General features: G+C 45.6%; 1 protein-coding gene and 1 long non-coding RNA gene across 10 annotated transcripts in view; one reads left to right on the top strand and one right to left on the bottom strand.

Moving 5' to 3' along the window:
* The window catches only part of LOC106970735 (uncharacterized), a 110,300-nt gene that overhangs the window by 32,957 nt on the left and 59,780 nt on the right, over window positions 1–17,563 (bottom strand). For 5 of the 8 annotated variants that reach the window (XR_008297447.1, XR_001429547.3, XR_008297446.1 and 2 more), the window contains 3 exons: window positions 11,189–12,411; window positions 6,997–7,301; window positions 653–704 (listed from right to left, as the gene is read on the bottom strand). This is a non-coding gene — a long non-coding RNA (uncharacterized LOC106970735). The remainder of the gene's footprint in view (window positions 1–652; window positions 705–6,996; window positions 7,302–11,188; window positions 12,412–17,563) is intronic. The other 3 variants (XR_008297454.1, XR_001429548.3, XR_008297453.1) reach the window with 3 other exon arrangements.
* MARCHF3 (membrane associated ring-CH-type finger 3) overlaps window positions 1–17,563 on the top strand; it is a 152,022-nt gene that overhangs the window by 94,326 nt on the left and 40,133 nt on the right. The window contains exons 2-3 of one of the 2 annotated variants that reach the window (XM_015067430.3): window positions 2,336–2,442; window positions 16,129–16,372. In XM_015067430.3, the coding sequence (XP_014922916.1) occupies window positions 16,185–16,372 (188 nt within the window). In that variant the 5' untranslated portion in view covers window positions 2,336–2,442; window positions 16,129–16,184. The remainder of the gene's footprint in view (window positions 1–2,335; window positions 2,443–16,128; window positions 16,373–17,563) is intronic. The other variant, XM_027076794.2, reaches the window with a different exon arrangement.

The raw sequence follows: 17,563 nt of genomic DNA, 5'->3' as shown, positions 1-17,563 counted from the left end.
CCCAAAAAGAAAAAAAAAAAAACACTTAAAGAAGTCAGATAGAAAGGATTGTACTTCTAAGTAAGAGAACTAACTGTTTCAGCCCTTTGTTGCACGACTTTAAACTTGGATCCAGAATTTGATATTACGATAGTGAATTCATTTATTCATTCAGTGAGTCAGCAGATATTTTTAAGAGCTCATTATGTGCCAGGCACTTGTTAAAAAGTATTGGGTCTTTTTGCAACAACATGGACAGATCTAGAGAATACAATGCTAAGCAAAATAAGTCACTCAGAGAAAGACAAATACCATCTGATTTCACTCATATGTGGAATTTAAGAAACAAAACAAACAAGGGGCTCCTGGATGGTCCAGTCAGTTAAGCAACTGGCTCTTGATTTTGGCTCAGGTCATGATCTCATGGTTCATGGGCTCGGGCCCAACATCAGGCTCTGCATGGAGCCTGCTTGGGATTCTCTGTCTCCCTCTCTCTCTCTCCCTCTCTCTCAAAATTAAATAAATAAACTTAAAAAAAATAAATAAAAAAAAGAGACTAACCAAAAAACAGACTCTTAACTAGAGAACTGATGGTTACCAGAGGGCAGGTGGCAGGGGCGGGGGAGGTGGGGGAATGGGTGAAATAAGCGAAGGGGGTTAAGGGTACACTTACCATGATGAGAATGGAGTCATGTAGAGAATTGTTGAGTCACTACATTGTACACCTGAAATTAATACAACACTGTATGTTAACTGGAGTTAATTTTTTTTAATCAAAATTTAAAAAACTTTAAAGCATTAGATCTTAATAATATTGTTTTTAAAAAGAAGAAGAAGGTAGAGAAGAGCTAGAAGGTAGAGGGAAGATCTATAAACTACACGTTTTAGTGTGGTCTTCCCAATGGCTGCATTGCCATTAAAGAAGATTGCTCATGTAAAGAAACCACGTATGTTTTGTAGTTTAAAAAATAATGCAGTTTACTGAAGCAGATTGGAGTTTTATTCCTTGAAACTAATAAAAGAGGCTTATGGGAGTTGGAAAGAAATAAAGACAATGACTTTACAATCATTTGTAGATGCACAAGTATCTTTAGATGGCCTTTTTACTCTTTTTAATGAAACTATCCAAAAACCTCCACAGTAATGGGTAATTCACCTAGGAACCCATCTTCATTATTTGTGTAATTTTTAATTCTCCAAGCTTTTAGTTTCGTGTACATCAAAAACCACTTAAGGGCTGTAAAAAGATACTGAAGAGAATGCTACATTTAGAGCAGAAAATTCTGTTATTGAATTTACCATAGTGATCATCGGTTGTAAATCTAAGCAATCAGTCCAGTTTATGAATAGACGAAGCTAGAGAAATCAGCATGCCTCATTTGCATACATACACACCGTCATCATGGATTAGCTTTGGTTGCATTTTCTCCCCTGGCAAACAGGACACGTATTTTATGTCACCTTGAAAGGAGAACTTAATAAAAAGCATGATACGGTATATTCAACCTCTTTCAAGTGTCCAGATCCTTACAACCCGATATCCAAAAAGTCGGACATTTCCCTTTCTGCATATCCCTCCTTTACTGAAAGAACATGTATTTGTCTCATGTACCTAGTAAACATCTAAGTGGGCCCAGTGCTGAGCACTGTGTAAACAAGATAAGTGAGGGCCTGGTTTTAGGAGTGTTGACATCAACGGATGGAAATGAAATGACAGACTCCGTTTAATTGTCTCCTCTGTTGTTAGGAAAGTCCAAAGACATGCCCTCCCCAGCAAAGAGCAGGACCATTCATTCCTCTGTGTCCATCTTAAATGCTTCAGGGTAGCTACCTCATCTGGGGCCACAATGGTACCTGGCTCTTGGGCCAACCCATGGAAGATAAAGGGAAGGTTCCAAGAGTAATCGTGGCCCATCTGGCTCCCCAGAGCCTCAGATTTGCCTGCCAGCAAAAACAAAGGGAGACAGTTTTATATTCTGTATTGGATTGATGCTATGTTTTAAGGTAATACTCTCTACACACCTCGCCTTCTAATACGTAATTTCTTTTAGATTCCTAGGATGCCTCTGTGTGTGTGTGTGTGTGTGTGTGTGTGTGTGTGTGTGTGTTCTGTCTCAACCCGCTGTTCCCCTGGCACGTGCTGGTCCATCTGCCCCAGCCCAGGATCCCCAGGGTCACACCACCCAGTGACAAGATGCATCAGGCCCACCTCTGTCCCTCCCCAGAGCTTCATGTAGTATTCTAATAATAATGACAGAGACCACTGAGTGGACACACAATGGGCGAGGCACTTTACATACCCTGTCAGCCGAGGGCACGACCACCCTGTAAGGAAGTCACTTTCTCTTTTTCACAGATGGGCAAATTGATGTGCAGGGAAGTCAAGTAACTTATCCAAAACCGAGCCCTGGTAACTGGTGGCAAGAGCCAGTATTCAAAACCGTGTGCCTGATTCCTAAGCTCGTGAGTTGTTTTTGTTTTTGTCTTTTGCTTCCCCACTCTGCCTGTCAAAGCAGTTTGTTGCCTCCCCTATTAGTGTCAGTACTGTAATAAATGTCTCTTGGCTTGAACAGAAATACTGAAAGCGACAGTGTACCCTGGAGACCTGTGCGGTTGCCGTGGCCCTGGCCCAATCATTGCAGCCAGCAGTGTTTGCTGTGTACTTTAGATACATTGTTTCATTTCATTCTCAAATATGAAATGGGCACCGTTTTATCCCCAGCTTGAGGAGTCATAACTGGTAGACGGAAGAGCCAGGATTCAAACCAACAGTGTTCAACTCCAAATCTCACATGCTGAATCACTGCAGCAGAGAGAGCTTTGCAGAGAGAGCTTTCTCCCACTTGGTATTTTAGAAAGAAAATTCCAACACTTTTTAGCGGGGAGGCGAGTGATTTCTGGCATCTATGCTAGTCAAGTTGACCATTGCCACTGGATGTGATGGCACCTGCTGTCCTCCTGTTGTGCTCATAGGACAACTTTGCAGTGGGGATTACACTTCAGTAGTCCCCGGGCTCCATGGCTAAAGTCCACGATGGTAAGATTTTATGGTGACTAGTTAGCATTAAGATGGCATTATATTATAATCATTAACTGAATACATTGACGTTTTATTGGATTGAAGAAAATAAAGAGGGTATTATATGGGGCCTGTCTGTGTGTGTGTGTGTGTGTGTGTGTGTGTACTAGAAGATACGCATTAGCCAAGAAGTCAGGACCCGAAGATACTACCGGAGGTCCAAATATCTGAGTAACAACATTACTTTCTGACAGAGAACTATTTACTAGAAAGATTCTCAGAAGGAATCGAATTGCTTTTATTAGTTTATTTATAGTGTGCACTTCCTTTTTCACCTCTCTCTCAAAAGAGGGTATTTGCACTTTTGCAGAATGTGTGAAAGTCCTCCATTTACAAAGTCCTGGAAGATATTTTTCTGCCAGTTCCTTAGTTCAGCAGCTCTCAGGGAGTTCCAGTGAAGCCTGCCGGGCGCGGGGAGGGGAGGGGGGAGCGTCTGTCCTGCTCCTCCTCTCTGGCATGCATTTCCTAAGCCATTCCCCCAGCTTAGAGCAGGACACCCACACTGGCGTCTGCAGGGCCACTTGGGAAGCTCTTCTGCTCCGGGTCTCCCTGTTATCCCTCTTCTCACTGCTTTATTATTCTGCACTCAATTTCAAACTAAATAGAAATGCAGATGGGCACATGAGCATCTAGGTTTCCCAAAATACACATTTTTCTTGAGTGCTTCCCTCTTGAAGTGTGTGGACAGAGCCAGCATATTATCTCCCCATTATCACTCTGTTTTAATGTCTAACTGACAGGTGCCTGTCAGTAAAACAAGGCAGTAATGGGCAGAAAATGTCTCTGCTCTTAGAGAGCCAAAAAGACCCTGGATTCCTGTCAGTCTCGGAGACACTCATCAGCCATTGTTAAAGAAGACTTATAAATGCCTCTTTGGGGAATACCCATGAGTGGCCTAAATGTTTTCACCCTTATTAGTGAGAAGAGAAAAGGGGAGCTGTTTCTCATTACATGGGCAGATTTCACCCACAGTGCGTATTTTTCCCCCGGTGGAAGCTTGCCCAGCACGTTACTGTGTTATTACCGCAACCCCGGAGCAGGGTGTGGCCAAGCCAGATGGCACCTGCAGGCTTCATTGGGTGAGAATGGCTTCCTGATGAGTCACAGACAAGGTCCAACTGATACAGGCCCAGTGACCTCAGCTAGTCAGTCTGAAGCCATGTGGTTCTGCCAATCTGCTTCCTTCAGATGCATCCAGTAAATAATATGATGGCGGAAGTGTACGGGGGCAAGTGACACCAAGTGGTCTGTGTTGCAGTAAGCAAAAGAGGCGATCTTTTAGATTTGTTTTCATTTTCCCAGGAGATTAGTCAATGCAGAAGGCCTCGGTCTATGAGGGAAGTTCGGCTTAAGGAAAGACTACATCAACCATCAAGACAAAGTCAGACACCGGGGCGCCTGGGGGGCTCAGTCTTGGTTAAGCATCCACCTTCGGCTCAGGTCATGATCTCACGGTTTGTGGGTTCAAGCCCCACATCGGGCTCTGTGCTGACCGCTCAGAGCCTGGAGCCTGTTTCAGGATTCTGTGTCTCCTTCTCTCTCTGGCCCTCCCCTGCTTGTGCTCTGTCTCTCTCTCTCTCAAAAATAAACATTAAAAAAAAAAGACAAAGTCAGACACCAGAGCAGGTGAGAGAACCAGTGCTTGGCCTTCTTACTGAGAGCGCTCAGTGGCAGAGACCAGGCCCTTGAGTTATTTTGTGTCCATTTAAACCACAAGTCCAGTTCTCAATATGAGAAGGAGGGTTAGTTATGGTGAGGTGGTCTGACTTGTTTTTTTCCTTAATTTCAGTAAAAACAGGTGGACCTTCAAGAATAATACACACGATAACAAAACAACTCAGTTACTGTACCATGTAACTAAGGCACAGATTCCTTACTCTGAAAGTTGACAAAGGAAAGAATTAAACAGCGATCATGCGTTTTCTATGCAAATCAGACTTCAGCATAACCAGATTGCACTGGTTGATGAAGGAAAGTTGTTTCCAGAATTCTTGCTACTAAAGGTGAAGGGAAGTTCCACTTGGAAAGCTTAATTTTGTGGCCCCCAAATCAAATAATTGCTTCAGGCGACTGTCATCCGTGGGTGCAATCATTAGACCATTAGAATATTGATGGGGAAGGATGAGGGAATCATCCACCATCACTTGAACCCATTAAAAATGGGACACCCATTAGGTGTCTCCTGATGTGATACAATGAGAAGTATACAGTGTCACCTATGAGCTATTGTTGCCTAAGAGTTGAACTCTATCAAGACCACTTACACGTTTACAGAACACATAGGGGATAGAGGAACAAATTAAATGATACCACAAGAAAGCCAATTTTGAATGTGGCTTTCTTCAGCAAGATAGTGGCAGGGAGAAGAAAAGGAGGTGGCAAGTAAGAGGTACATAAATAGACCTCTAAATGTTGCATAGTGGGGTGCCTGGGTGGCTCAGTCGGTTGAGCATCCTACTCTTGATTTCAGCTCAGGTCATGATCTCACAGTTGGTGGGATCGAACCCCAATATCAGCACGGAACCTGCTTGGGATTCTCTCTCCCTCTCTCTCTCTCTGCCCCTCCCCCCAGTCGTGCACACGCATGCACACACGCTCTTTCAAAATAAATAAACATTAAAATAATCTTCATAGGAAAGAAGAAAAGGAGGGAAGGAGAAACAAGTGTGGCAAAATTTTGATTCGTTGTTAAATTGGCATGATGGGAGTATATCTACGTCAGTTTACTTAGTATTCTCTCTGCTTAAAATTTTTCATGCTGAAAATATTAAGGAGAAGAATAACAGATCTCTCTCAGAGGTGGGAGTGTGTGGATCCACTGGGGCCATGACTAGAAAAAGGTCATTATCTGATGATAAAAAAAAAAAAAAAAAAAAAAGGATTATTTTTTTGAAGGTATCCTTTTTTAAAAGAAAAACTTGTTTTGTTAGCTTTTGGGGGTAGTCACTGCAAACCAATTCCATTGCCTTACATCAAGCAATTGGAGGGGAATTTGGGTAACAAATAGTCTCTGGTGGAAAAGTGAATGCTGATCTTAGCTGGAATAACTTGCTTTCTTCAGCATCCGCAGTGGTTGGTCTCCAGGGGCTTATCTGGCTACATGTGTTTTTCACATTTATTAGTGAAATTGGAGATTCAAGAATAAAACACAGTCCTCAGGAACATTTTGTTAATTTGTGACACACTAGAGATTTTTTAGCCCATAAAGCAAATGAATGAGCTCCGTGGGGGCATAACTGTTATTTTCACCCTGGAAGGCAGTAAAGACCCACTGTATTTATTAAGCACTTAGAGAATGGCAAATGAATAGTGCTATGAAAATAGAAAAATATATTCACACTATTGCTATTAATAGTGTAATTTTTTTTTGTATGTTCTGAAGGAAAACCCATCAGATGAAAATTTAAAAGTAAAGATAGACCTCTGTATAATATTTGACTGTTTTATCTTGGATGAGAATTTAATTCAGTGTCAGTATAAAGTTGTTTTGTTTCTGTCAAACAAGCTGGATCAGGTTAAGGAAACTCACCCCTTCTTTTTGGCGGGGCTGGATATACAAAGAAATGAACAGACCAGAAATTTGATTCAGGACCTTCTTTCTAAGCGGCCACGGGGCCTAACGGGATGTTCTGGTGAAAACAGTCCTCCATGTACGTGATGTGCTGCAATATTTCTAACAGGCTTTAAAAATACTCAGCGGCTGGGGCACCTAAGTGGCTCAGTCGGTTGAGCGTCGGTTGAGTCAGCTGACTCTTCAGCTCAGCTCAGGTCATGATCTCATAGTTTGTGAGCTCTAGCCCCACATCGGGCTCTGCGCTGACAGCACAGAGCCAGCTTGGAATTCTGTCTCTCCTCCTCTCTGCCTGTCTCTCTTTCTGTCTCTCTTTCTCAAAGTAAATTTTAAAAATAAACTTAAAAAGAAAAAATAACATACTCACCTGCACGGGAGGCTTGGGGACAGCGCTGGCTGGGCCTCACACCGAAAAAGCCCAGATGAAGCCGATACTCCAGCGGATGGGGGCTGTGTCAGATGCAGGGATTGATGTCAAGACGCAGGGTAAGCTGGACCAGGCAGCGAAAGGAGCAAAGGCCAGAAGGGGGCATGTGCTCCCACGAGGACAAAGTGACTCCTCAGATTCCTTTGAAGGAGTTCATTGAATGCTTTGCATCGAGGTAGGTAGGAAGGAAGAAAGAGGCCTCATTCCCCGCCAGTAGGGGGTGAAGAACAAGAATCCAGAAGACCCTGTGAAGAGATTAAGTGATCAAGTGATCACGGATAACTCAGTCGTTGGCTATGTGGTGCGTTTTCGTGTGCTTGTTTGCACCTTGATTTAAAAGACTAGACCCGTTTATTTTCAGGAAGCACCAAAAAAGAAGCTGTGGCTTGTCTCTGCATGTATGCGTATGTGTGTGAGTGTGTGTCGCGGAGAGGCAGGGAACAGAGTCGAAGGGCCAAGAAGAGTCATTCCAGGGGGATGTTTTTGTGCTTTTTAGCTATATTTACACAAGACTGTCAAAGCATATGTCAGCGGTTGTGCTTCCGTGAGATGTTTGCTTGGGCAGATGCGAGGGTAGCAAGGAGGGCTTGTAGAGGGGATGAGCCAGGTAAGGGATCTGGAAGGAACCCCTCACACCCTCCCTGGCCCCCAGCTGTTGTAAGCTGACCCCGCTGCACTACAGTCTTAAGCACTGTCTGTTACCAAGTGCCTTCCACATGCCAGGCACACACCTATCCCAGGTCCTCAGTGTCAGGGAGGAAAATGAGGCTTAGCGCCGGGTAAGTCTCGTCCATTCATAAGCGCTGGGTGGCAGTTATAAGCCAGGGCTCTGTCCCCTTCCCCCCACCATCCCAGAGTGCTCCTGACCCCAAAGCCAAATATGTACAAAAGCAACGCAAAGACACCCAGAGGCTCCGGCACGTCTCTAGAGCACATGTGAGATAATGAGCACATGTGGAATTTGGTAGGCTTTTAATGTTATGAAGCACACGATAGGGAGTCCCTCTATAATGCCAAAGACAGGGCTGAAAAGTGAGATCCAAAGAGTTTTCATCTTTACTCTGTGCTTGCCTTAATACTCCTCACCACGCTGAGTCACTTAAGTCAACCTTGCGCTGAAGCCAAGGGTAATGGAGCCAAGTCTCTTGGGACCTCAAGGGCCTGAAGTGAGGCCTGGGCCCCTAGAACCTGGCAGAACGTAGAGCTTGGACAAGACCCTGGGAGAGGGCAAGAGTGCAGCCTCCCCATGGTCTTGGTGAAATGCAGACAGGGAAAGCCCCAAGGCACCCGGGCTGAAAATACGCTAACAGCTGGCTTTATTCTCGGGGGTGGGAGGCTGAGGTTAGGCACACCTACACACCGGGCACAGGGCTGTTTGCACAGAAAAGGTGAGTGAGGTACAACTTCCTTTATGGTGGGCATTCACCTGGATGCTGGTAGAAAATGAATACGAGTGAAGCGACAGACCGGGGACTTCTGGTTCTTAGGGTTTATTCTGCCCTCCTTTGGAGCTGAAACATTTACCCCCTGTATCACCAGATATCCTGGTTAGCATGTTGTACCCTCCACACTTTTCCTTAGGCTAGACAGGCAGCTGTTGGGTGCTAGGCATGCCGAATGTCATTTGAAGAATACGCTTTTCTTTTTCATCTCCCTGCGATGTCCCAGAATGTCTTACTCTCTTTTGCCTGCTCCCCTCTGTGGTTTTTCAACTTGTCACTTAAACATTTCTGATGTGTCCTGATTGCTCCCCGGTCCCCAGAACTCATCAGAGAGCCCTGCCCCACGCCCACCCCCCGCCTTGGGAAGCAGGGGTCTGTGTCCCGGGTCCTGTTGTCACTTGCAAGTGTGACTCAGCTGCCGCTGTGTCTTTGAACACACAAGGCAGTTGTGGGATTTTTAATTGCCATTTTCATCTCTATAATTAAAATTAAATGAAAAAATGGATAGCCTCCAAAATCTGAATTAATTTTATGAGTACTTCTTGAGGGGGAAAAAATATGTATAAACACTATAATTGTTACTTGATTTGCCTTCAGCAGAACGAGAGGATTTTACCTGCCTGAAGAGAAAATTAGTAATTTTAAATGAAAAAAAAAAAAATTAGCCCAATACTTCTGGTGCTTCTTGTGGCTGAAAGTCAAAAATAATAACATGAAAAAAATAAAATAAAATAACAACATGGATGGAGAATCAAAACTAATAACAGGGAAGGGATAAATAACTCCGTGTGTCACTTTCAAAAAGACACTGTGTGATTGGAACTCTCTGGATCCAACTTGCCTTCATGCTAGTCTGGATTTTTTTCCCCCCGCCTGATTCATCACCGGTGTTTACGCTTTCCTCAAGAAAGTGTCTTTACCCCCACATCAAAACCTCCTTAATGCTCGGAAACCGGCATTTCGCCTGCTTACTCTGCTATGCAAGTGTGACAGTGCGCACGTAAGCGGAGCATAATGAGAAAACAAAAAGGCAAGTTTTTTTTGTTGTTGTTTTTGTTTTTTGCTTTTTTGGTTTTTAACCCACTGGGCCAGGCAGTGTGGCAGTGCGCAGTCTCATGAGGCGCCTGACGGACATGTTTGTAAAGACTTGGACGGTCACTTTATTTGGAATGACAAACCCTCCGCTCCACATAATGAGGTCAGTGAAGCATCTAGAAAAGAAACGTATAATTTGGTAGCGTGGGTCTGTAAGCACAGCTCTGCCGAGGCTATTTCAGTTTAATGAAGCAGCTACTTTACCGCTACCCACTCTTAGTGAATAGCCTCCTTGGCGTGTTTTTGAAAACTTGAATGTTGCTGGTAATCATGTCCCAGCAATCTCCTTAGAGAGCCTTTGTGCCCTGTCCTCAGAAGAAATATGCCGCTTTTACATGTTAATGGTTTTGAAATTAGTCATTTGCTCCATTTTCATTGGAAAGGAAGGTCAGTGTGTGATTTCCCGCCTGCCTTCATTTTGTCTGAACATTCCACATACTCCCAAGTCAGTTCATCAGGCATGCAGGGCACTGCCTGGTTATAACATGCCTCAAAAGCCAGGGAAATGTTCTATCAAAGAGCATTCTTATTCTCAGAGACTGTTCTTAGAATTCAGAGTCTAAAAGTCTCCGTCAGAGGGGGAAGTTCCTGAACAGCCTTTATTGCCTTTTTTTTTTTTTTCGTTTCAATCACCAACTGACTTGTCCTGCCCGCTCATTGTTCTCATCATTGGAGGCCTTGCCCCCCTGAGTATGCAGCCCCTCTAGGAAGGCGAAGGGACGTTTTAGAGATACTCCTGAGGCAAGTATCATGTAAAACGGAGGTCCACCTTCTGAATCCTGGACCAGGGTGAATGATGTGCAGTTCTGTGGGAGCAGAAAGCCATCGAGCCATTCCTCAGTTGTGCATTTCCATCCTCCAGCCCCCCACAAATGTAGGGCAGTTTCCCCCGAGTAAGCAAAGGCATGATTGCTAGTGGAAAGATGCCTTGCCCTCATGGCTCTGCAGCCCCGAAGAGGGTCTGGGAAACATTCCTCAAGAAATGCAAAGCCTGGCTTGAAAGGTCTGGACACTACACCATCAGCAACTTCGAAGGAGTACCTAGTCATGTCTCAGAAAATATTTCTTTGAGCGGACAAAAGAATGAATACATTCGCTTCTTGGATTTGCTTTGTGGACCGACTCTGGTTGTGAGAGTGACAGGGCACCCTTCTAGAACATATTGAGACCTGAGGAGCGTGCTTCTTAAAAATCTCAGGAATTACTAGCATCGAATTTGGAGGTCCATTCTTGCCACAGATTGCCTCTCCAGGCTTGGGCCTGCTTAGTCCACTGCCCAGGCAGCCTTCCTGACCAGGTTAGTGCCAGCTAACACACATACTCTTATGCTCTTATTTTCACCTTTAAACCCCATGATAACTTGTACACCCAAACAGAGGTGCCAACATAACAGATTCCTCCCCCAGACATCTTGTTGTCCTACAACTAAAAGATTCAAGTTGAGTTGCCGCTGAAAATACAGTTCTGATAGAAGCAGGCACTTGGGGGCGTGGCTTGCATTTTATTTCCTAGTATATTTATCACATACTAGATAAGCTAAGATAATGGCAGCTGCTGTAACAAATAAACCCAAATCTCTCAAACATAATACGTACCTTCACTAAACATTCATCATGGACAGGTGACAACCTGTGTGCAGGGATCTGAAGGAGACAGGGCTGAGGAAGAGAAATAGATGTTCAGGGAAGAGGGTCCCTTCGTGCTCCCCCACCAAGAGAGACGGAGCAGTACAATGTCAGAGCTCAAGCATGATCCAGAGGTACAGGATGGTGGAAACTGACCAGCCACGGGGGAAGGGAGTTTTCAAAGAGAGAAACAAGATGCAACTCAGCCTAGAAAAAAGAGCAGAAATTAAGGTTAACGTGGCAATAGTCCCCTGCACGAGGCTCATCCCAGTTTACGGAGCGTGTTCACAGGTATTATTTTAGGCCTCACAAACAACCCGATCAAGTGGCTCAGGAATATTAGTGCCTTTATTCCAAATACGCAAGAGATCTCCACAAAGGCTGAGAGGCTATGTGATTTAGCCAGGTGAGCAATGAGCCAAGGTGCAGGCGTGGGTGCCCTGCCTCTGAGAACAGAGCTTCCTCCCATAACTCTGTGATCCTCAGGGAGGTTTCAGGGACTGCTGGGGCCAGGGGGGCTGAGGAGGTGAACAGAGGGCCCCTGCCTTCCCCTCCCCCATGTCCTCCGGCTGCATCCTCGTGGTGCCAGCCATGTTCCCATGGAAATCACTTACCAAAGGCAGACCGTTCAGAAACATGGCAGCAATTAGCCGTAGCCCGGCTGGGTTCTTGCTTTGGTAAAACCTGTACTGTCCTTTAAAGGGGTCACAGTTTAACAAACAGGCCTTTTTAATCTTCACAATGGTCTCATCAGGCTTTCATTCATTTAGCCACTCCCTCCTCTTTTGCCGGCTCCCTCTCCTGCACCTAGCGCCTTCCTTTTCACTCTGTGCAGATGGATTTGGCCGATGCCAAATCATGTTCTATTCACAGCCTGAGAAAGAAAGAATACAAGGTGTCAAGCCTGGCCAACAAAGGACCTGCCCTACCAGTGCAATCTGATGTTCAGGTTTACACAGACACACCACCCCCCACGGGCACTGTGGTTTTGTCCTGAACAATCCCAGACAGCAGAATTCTTGGCTGAACCAGGAAGACATGTTCCCACAAGAGCAGCAGTGTTGATAAGAAAGCAGTCGAATTGGTGCTTGAAATTTTGCAGAAAGACCAGTGGAAGCCCAGTTAGACTGCAAACTGACAGCTCAGCTCTTTCCAGCGTCCACAGCAACAGCCTGCTGTTTTCCCAGGTGGCCCTAAAGGAGACAGGGAAATGCAGTGGGCCATTTGTCACTGCCCCCAGTGCAACATATGTATGCCAAGTGGTGCATGCAGCCTACACAGGCCCACTCCTGCCCCGGGCCTGGTCTAGGCCTCTGTGCTTCCTTTTGACTGAGACTGGGGACAGCCTCCTCCTCCTCCACCTGGGGAGATGACTAGATCCACTCTTGTGGGGTCAGAACCAACTTAGCCCTTCCCACCGTGATCTCAGGTGCCCATGCTCTGCATAATCCCTTCTATCCAATTTTCAATTCAAGATATGATCTTGTAGGGGCACCCGTGGGTGGTTCAGTGGATTAAGTGTCTGACTCTTGATTTTGGCTCAGGTCATGATCTCGTGGTCGTGGGATCAAGCCCCACCTCAGGCTCCATGCTGAGCATGCCTGGAGCCTGCTTTAGATTCTCTCTCTCTGTCTCTCTCTCTGTCTCTCTCTGTCTCTCTCCCTCCCTGTCTTTCTGCCCCTCCCCTGCTTGTGCTGTCTCCCTCAAAATAAATAAATAAATATTTAAAAAAAAAAAAAAAAGACATGATCTCTTCAAAGTGTGCGAACTCATCATGGGCATGCCAGGCTTGGTACCTCAAGATTATTCTGATGCATGGTGGTCTGTGAATATGGTGGTGCATTCAGTGAGTGCTGGACTGGAGCATCATATCCATCAGGTCCCAAGTTGGGTTCAGGGCTTGCTTGCAGGAGAAGGCAACATAGAGGAGCCTTCCTTCCCTTTATGCTCAACTCCGTGCCCAGCACCCACTGTGAATGAAATGAACTGATCAGACCGCTGATGATCCCTTTTGCCTTTGAGAAGGGAAATTAAATGATGAAGTATATCACCCAGAAGTGAAATTACAGATATAAAATAAGTTTAAAGGGAACTCTACTTCGTGAATTGTTGTAAGGGCATTTTATTACAGGTTTAGGTCATATATTTAGAATTGCTTCCTTTGATGAGAACTTAATCTGGGTTATAAGTGAACGAACTTGGGGACATTGTGTGCCTGAGTGATGTCCCTTCACTAGAGTTAGCTTAATTACTGACTGCCTGGGTCTCATCTTCTCCCTCTGTGCATCTCTCCTCTGCCTCCTTCCCATGCCATCGAGCATAGGGAGGGAGCGTTTGGTCCTAGGAGTTGAAGTTATGCAGAACCTGAAAATAGACTCATAGAATGCATCCAGACATAATGATTCCATGCGGCAAGAAGGTCACTGTGTCTGCTTTTCCTGCCAACACACCCCTGGCTCTTTATCTATGGCTGCCTTGTGAGGCAAGAGAGCTGTGCCAGGAAGTTACACTTGGTGACTAGGAGGCATTATTAGAATTTAAGATCACGTCAATGGGGTTTTATAAGAGCAGGGATAGGGAAGGGGGAGTAGACAGAGTTCTAGAAGTCGGTCTTTGAACATCCTTTTGTTCTGTGGCCTGAGAGCTACTATAACTCAATTACTAAAAAAAAAAAAAAAAAAAAAAAATCTGGCCTCAGTTACAAATCAACTCCGCCCTGTCAACCCTGCCAAAAATTAAAAAGACATCCACCCAGAAAGTTTACTGTGGTTATCCAAGGGGTGGGATCATCTGTGAGTCGTGTTGTTTTCTTTGTACTTTTCTGTACTTTCTATAACATACATTTCTGGCTTTTACAGTATTAAAAACAAACAAACAGAGGCAACAAATCCTATTTAAAAAGCAAAACCAGGGGTACCTGGGTGGCTCAGTTGGTAAAGTGTCCAACTCTTGGTTTCAGCGTAGGTCATGATCTCATGGTTCGTGGGTTTGGGCCGCGCTTCAGGCTCTGGGCTGACAGCGCGGAGTCTGCTCGGGATTCTGTTTCCCTCTCTCTCTGCCCCTCCCCTATGCATGCTCAAAGTCCCTCTCTCTCTTTCTCAAAATAAATGAAGAAACTTTTAAAAAATAATAAAAAATAAAAAGCAAAACCACACTGGCTAATTATCCGGGTGTGTCCTTGACTGCCCAGTGCCTGGTGGTTGGAAAGCCCACCAGGGAGGTGACGACAACATGTGGGGACAGCCCTGCCTGTGTCCCTACATCGGGCCTCTGACCAGGGCTGGTTGTCCACTACCCCGTCCTCACTTCCGGCTTCCAGAGGTCTCCCAGGACAGGCCAGATCACAAACACTAAGAGCAATGGTGACGGCCAAGGACAGGAACAGGAACATGCTGGAGCAAGGCCAGCCAGACACCTCAGCACAAGGAGGGGATTCCGTTCCTGTCCAGTTGCCCCTGATGGCCAGGCTCCTTGACATGTGCTTTTCGGGAGGGATAGTGTCAGTTCAAGTTCACCTGCAAGCACTATGTTCTCATCCTAATAACAGCCAGTAGATGCAGATTGTTCTGGAAGTTGGGATGATCCTGTTTCCCAGACCCATAGGAGTCAAGTACTGTATAATAACCAGGAGAAACAGCTAGGAGAAAGCAACCCACTGAGGAATTCCAAAAATCTTTCGGGGGCTGTGAGGTGGATTTATTTTGATTTGGGGCCTTTACCATCCAGTCTGGTTGTTGATGTGAACTCCATCCGTCAACCAATCCTGCCTCTGTCTATAGAGTCTGGGCTGTCATAGGCTCTGGAGCTTGAGATGAGCAGGCTGGGCAGAAATAGCCATATTCCTAGAGGTGAGATTCAATGCCTGCAAGTTTCTGTAAAGATGTCTGTTTCTCATGTATCACCTGCAGACCGGTTACTGGATACGGTGGGGTTGCTCACACCGGTGCATCTGGGTGCTTTTAATTTGAGGTCTGGTTCAAGCCCCCACCACACTGATCGGGGACAGAATTCCTTGCAGGCCCTGTGACAGACTGTGTGTCAGGGAGGCAAGGCCTTTACTAAGAATGGATTTTAAGAGCCTGTAGAGAGCTCATTCGTCATCATTTCTTGCGTTCCTCTATGATGATGCAGTGTCCCTGGATTTTAGGTATTCCACTAACAAAAACTCAATTCTAATGTCTTGATTGTGATGTCCATTAGGAAACAATATAACGACCTCATCCAACTAATCATTTCTCATGAATAACTATTTAAGACAAGGCTAAAATAGGTTAAGTTTTTAAAGGAAGTTAATTGTCAAGATATATTAAGTAGATAATTGTATTATGGGACACAGATATGGCAATGGTCAGAAATGTGGTACATTAATTGAACGATTCACTTTGGCAAATATTGTCCTAGAAGGTGCTACTTGGCCAAAGTCTTTTTTTTTTTCTTTCCCTTACTCTCTTTTTTTAATCTTAGCATCTCAGAATGAAGCCGAATGGAAAATAAATTGCTTACAAGAAAAAAAGAGTTGCGAGCGGTTTTAATAAAGATTCTAGTAACTTTGAGAGAGTGTCAACAAAGACTTATTGCTTCTCTGGCACAGAGCAGGAGAACCGCTTATCTCCTCTTCAGATCTGGCTCCAGAGCCATCACGCCCTCTCGCCTCCAAGAGCCGGGATCCTAAATGTTCACGTACACTGCTATTTACGTATGCCCGCCATCTTGTTCACAACCACATCCACTGTTTCTCGTGGGTTCTGCGTGTGTGCACACACGTGTTACATGGTAACAAGATAATGCACCACGCCTAGGCTCCCCGTGTTATTCCTATTAAATGATGACACGGCGATGTTGGTGGCCCGTAGCTCTCCATTTTCTATTAACCACCCTGCCCAAGTAAACTGTTTTCTGATCTCTCCTAGATGGAAATCTTGCATGAACGTGGAAGCCATTAGCAGAGTAATTGCTGTCTGTTACCATGACAACCAGCCGCTGCAGTCACCTGCCGGAAGTGCTGCCAGACTGCACCAGCTCGGCTGCGCCCGTGGTGAAGACCGTGGACGACTGTGGCAGCCTCGTGAATGGGCAGCCGCAGTATGTCATGCAAGTTTCGGCCAAGGACGGGCAGCTGCTGTCAACAGTAGTGCGGACTCTTGCCACCCAGAGGTAGTACCGCTATTAAATGAATGAATCTGTAACTGAGCCGGAGCACTCTGTCAGATGCAGGATGCTAAAAGGAATGTAAACAGTGCTCAGGGCTTCGTGTCAGGTGAGAGGAGGTGCTGAGGGAAGAAAAAACTATACAAGTTCTCTGATCAGCGTTTCTATAGCAATGGGGTGTAATGCTAAAAACCACACTCCTGAGTTCTCCACTTAAAACACTTGCAGAGAGCCAGGCAGGGAAGGATCCCACAGGACACAGGATGGCTTTCTTTACCTGTGTTATTTGGACAATGCTATGGTAAATTACACTCTCTGTCGCCATGTGCTAACAAAAGTAGCTCTTTGTTAGAAAGGAGGGAAGGAGGCACCTGAATTCCGGTGACAAAGCCAAAGTGATTAGACTTGTGGGCAAAACTTCTGAAGTGACCTTCCTAGTGCTTGTGCTAATCAGCACCGCCTGGTGGGAGCACTATTCCTGGGTGAGTCGCTTCTGTGATATGTCCCCACTCAGGAGTGGGGGCACTTCTGTCGCCCCCTCCTTTGCGCCCCATGGGCCCTTCACCCCTGATCCTTCACAACATACCCTGCCTGCCCCCACAGCTTGTCTCCCTTGGATGATGAAACAAAACAAAGCCGTGGGCTCTGAGTAGCCCCGAGATGGCTTATCCAGGCCGGCACTTGGTCCCTGGAGCGCTCCCCTTGTCTGGTGGCAGACTGAGAGCCATGGGCTGTCCGGCCAATACGTGCTCCTTGGCTTCTCCAGCTTTCTTGCAGAACAGTTACGTGCAACTTTGACCAAATAATGTAAAATGCCTGTCAACACTGGACCTGCCCTAAGATGCCGGCACCGCCACTCCTGATTCTGGAAGGTTGGGCCAGTAACTCACATGTTGACTGCTTATCTTTGTCTGAGGAATGCAACCAAGCTCTACAGTAGAGATACAGGCCCACATGCAACTGCAGCAGGACTGTGGGTAGCACCACAGCGTTTTCCGTTACCCCAGCCTGGACACAGAAGCCACCAGACACAGACTTACACACTCATGCATCTTGTAAACATTCCCCACACACCGCCTTCTGCCAATCTGTGCAGCTAGCAAAGGGATAAAGTAGAAGAAAGTCAATATATATGTTCCCACCTCTTGGAAAGCTTCTAACAATTGGTTTAGGACTCAGAATATGATGAGGCAATGA

The sequence above is a fragment of the Acinonyx jubatus genome, chromosome A1 (genome assembly GCF_027475565.1).
Source record: "Acinonyx jubatus isolate Ajub_Pintada_27869175 chromosome A1, VMU_Ajub_asm_v1.0, whole genome shotgun sequence".
NCBI classification, from domain to species: domain Eukaryota; kingdom Metazoa; phylum Chordata; class Mammalia; order Carnivora; family Felidae; genus Acinonyx; species Acinonyx jubatus.
Note: the sequence above shows the minus strand (reverse complement) of the source record. Positions and strands in the feature narration are given on the sequence as shown.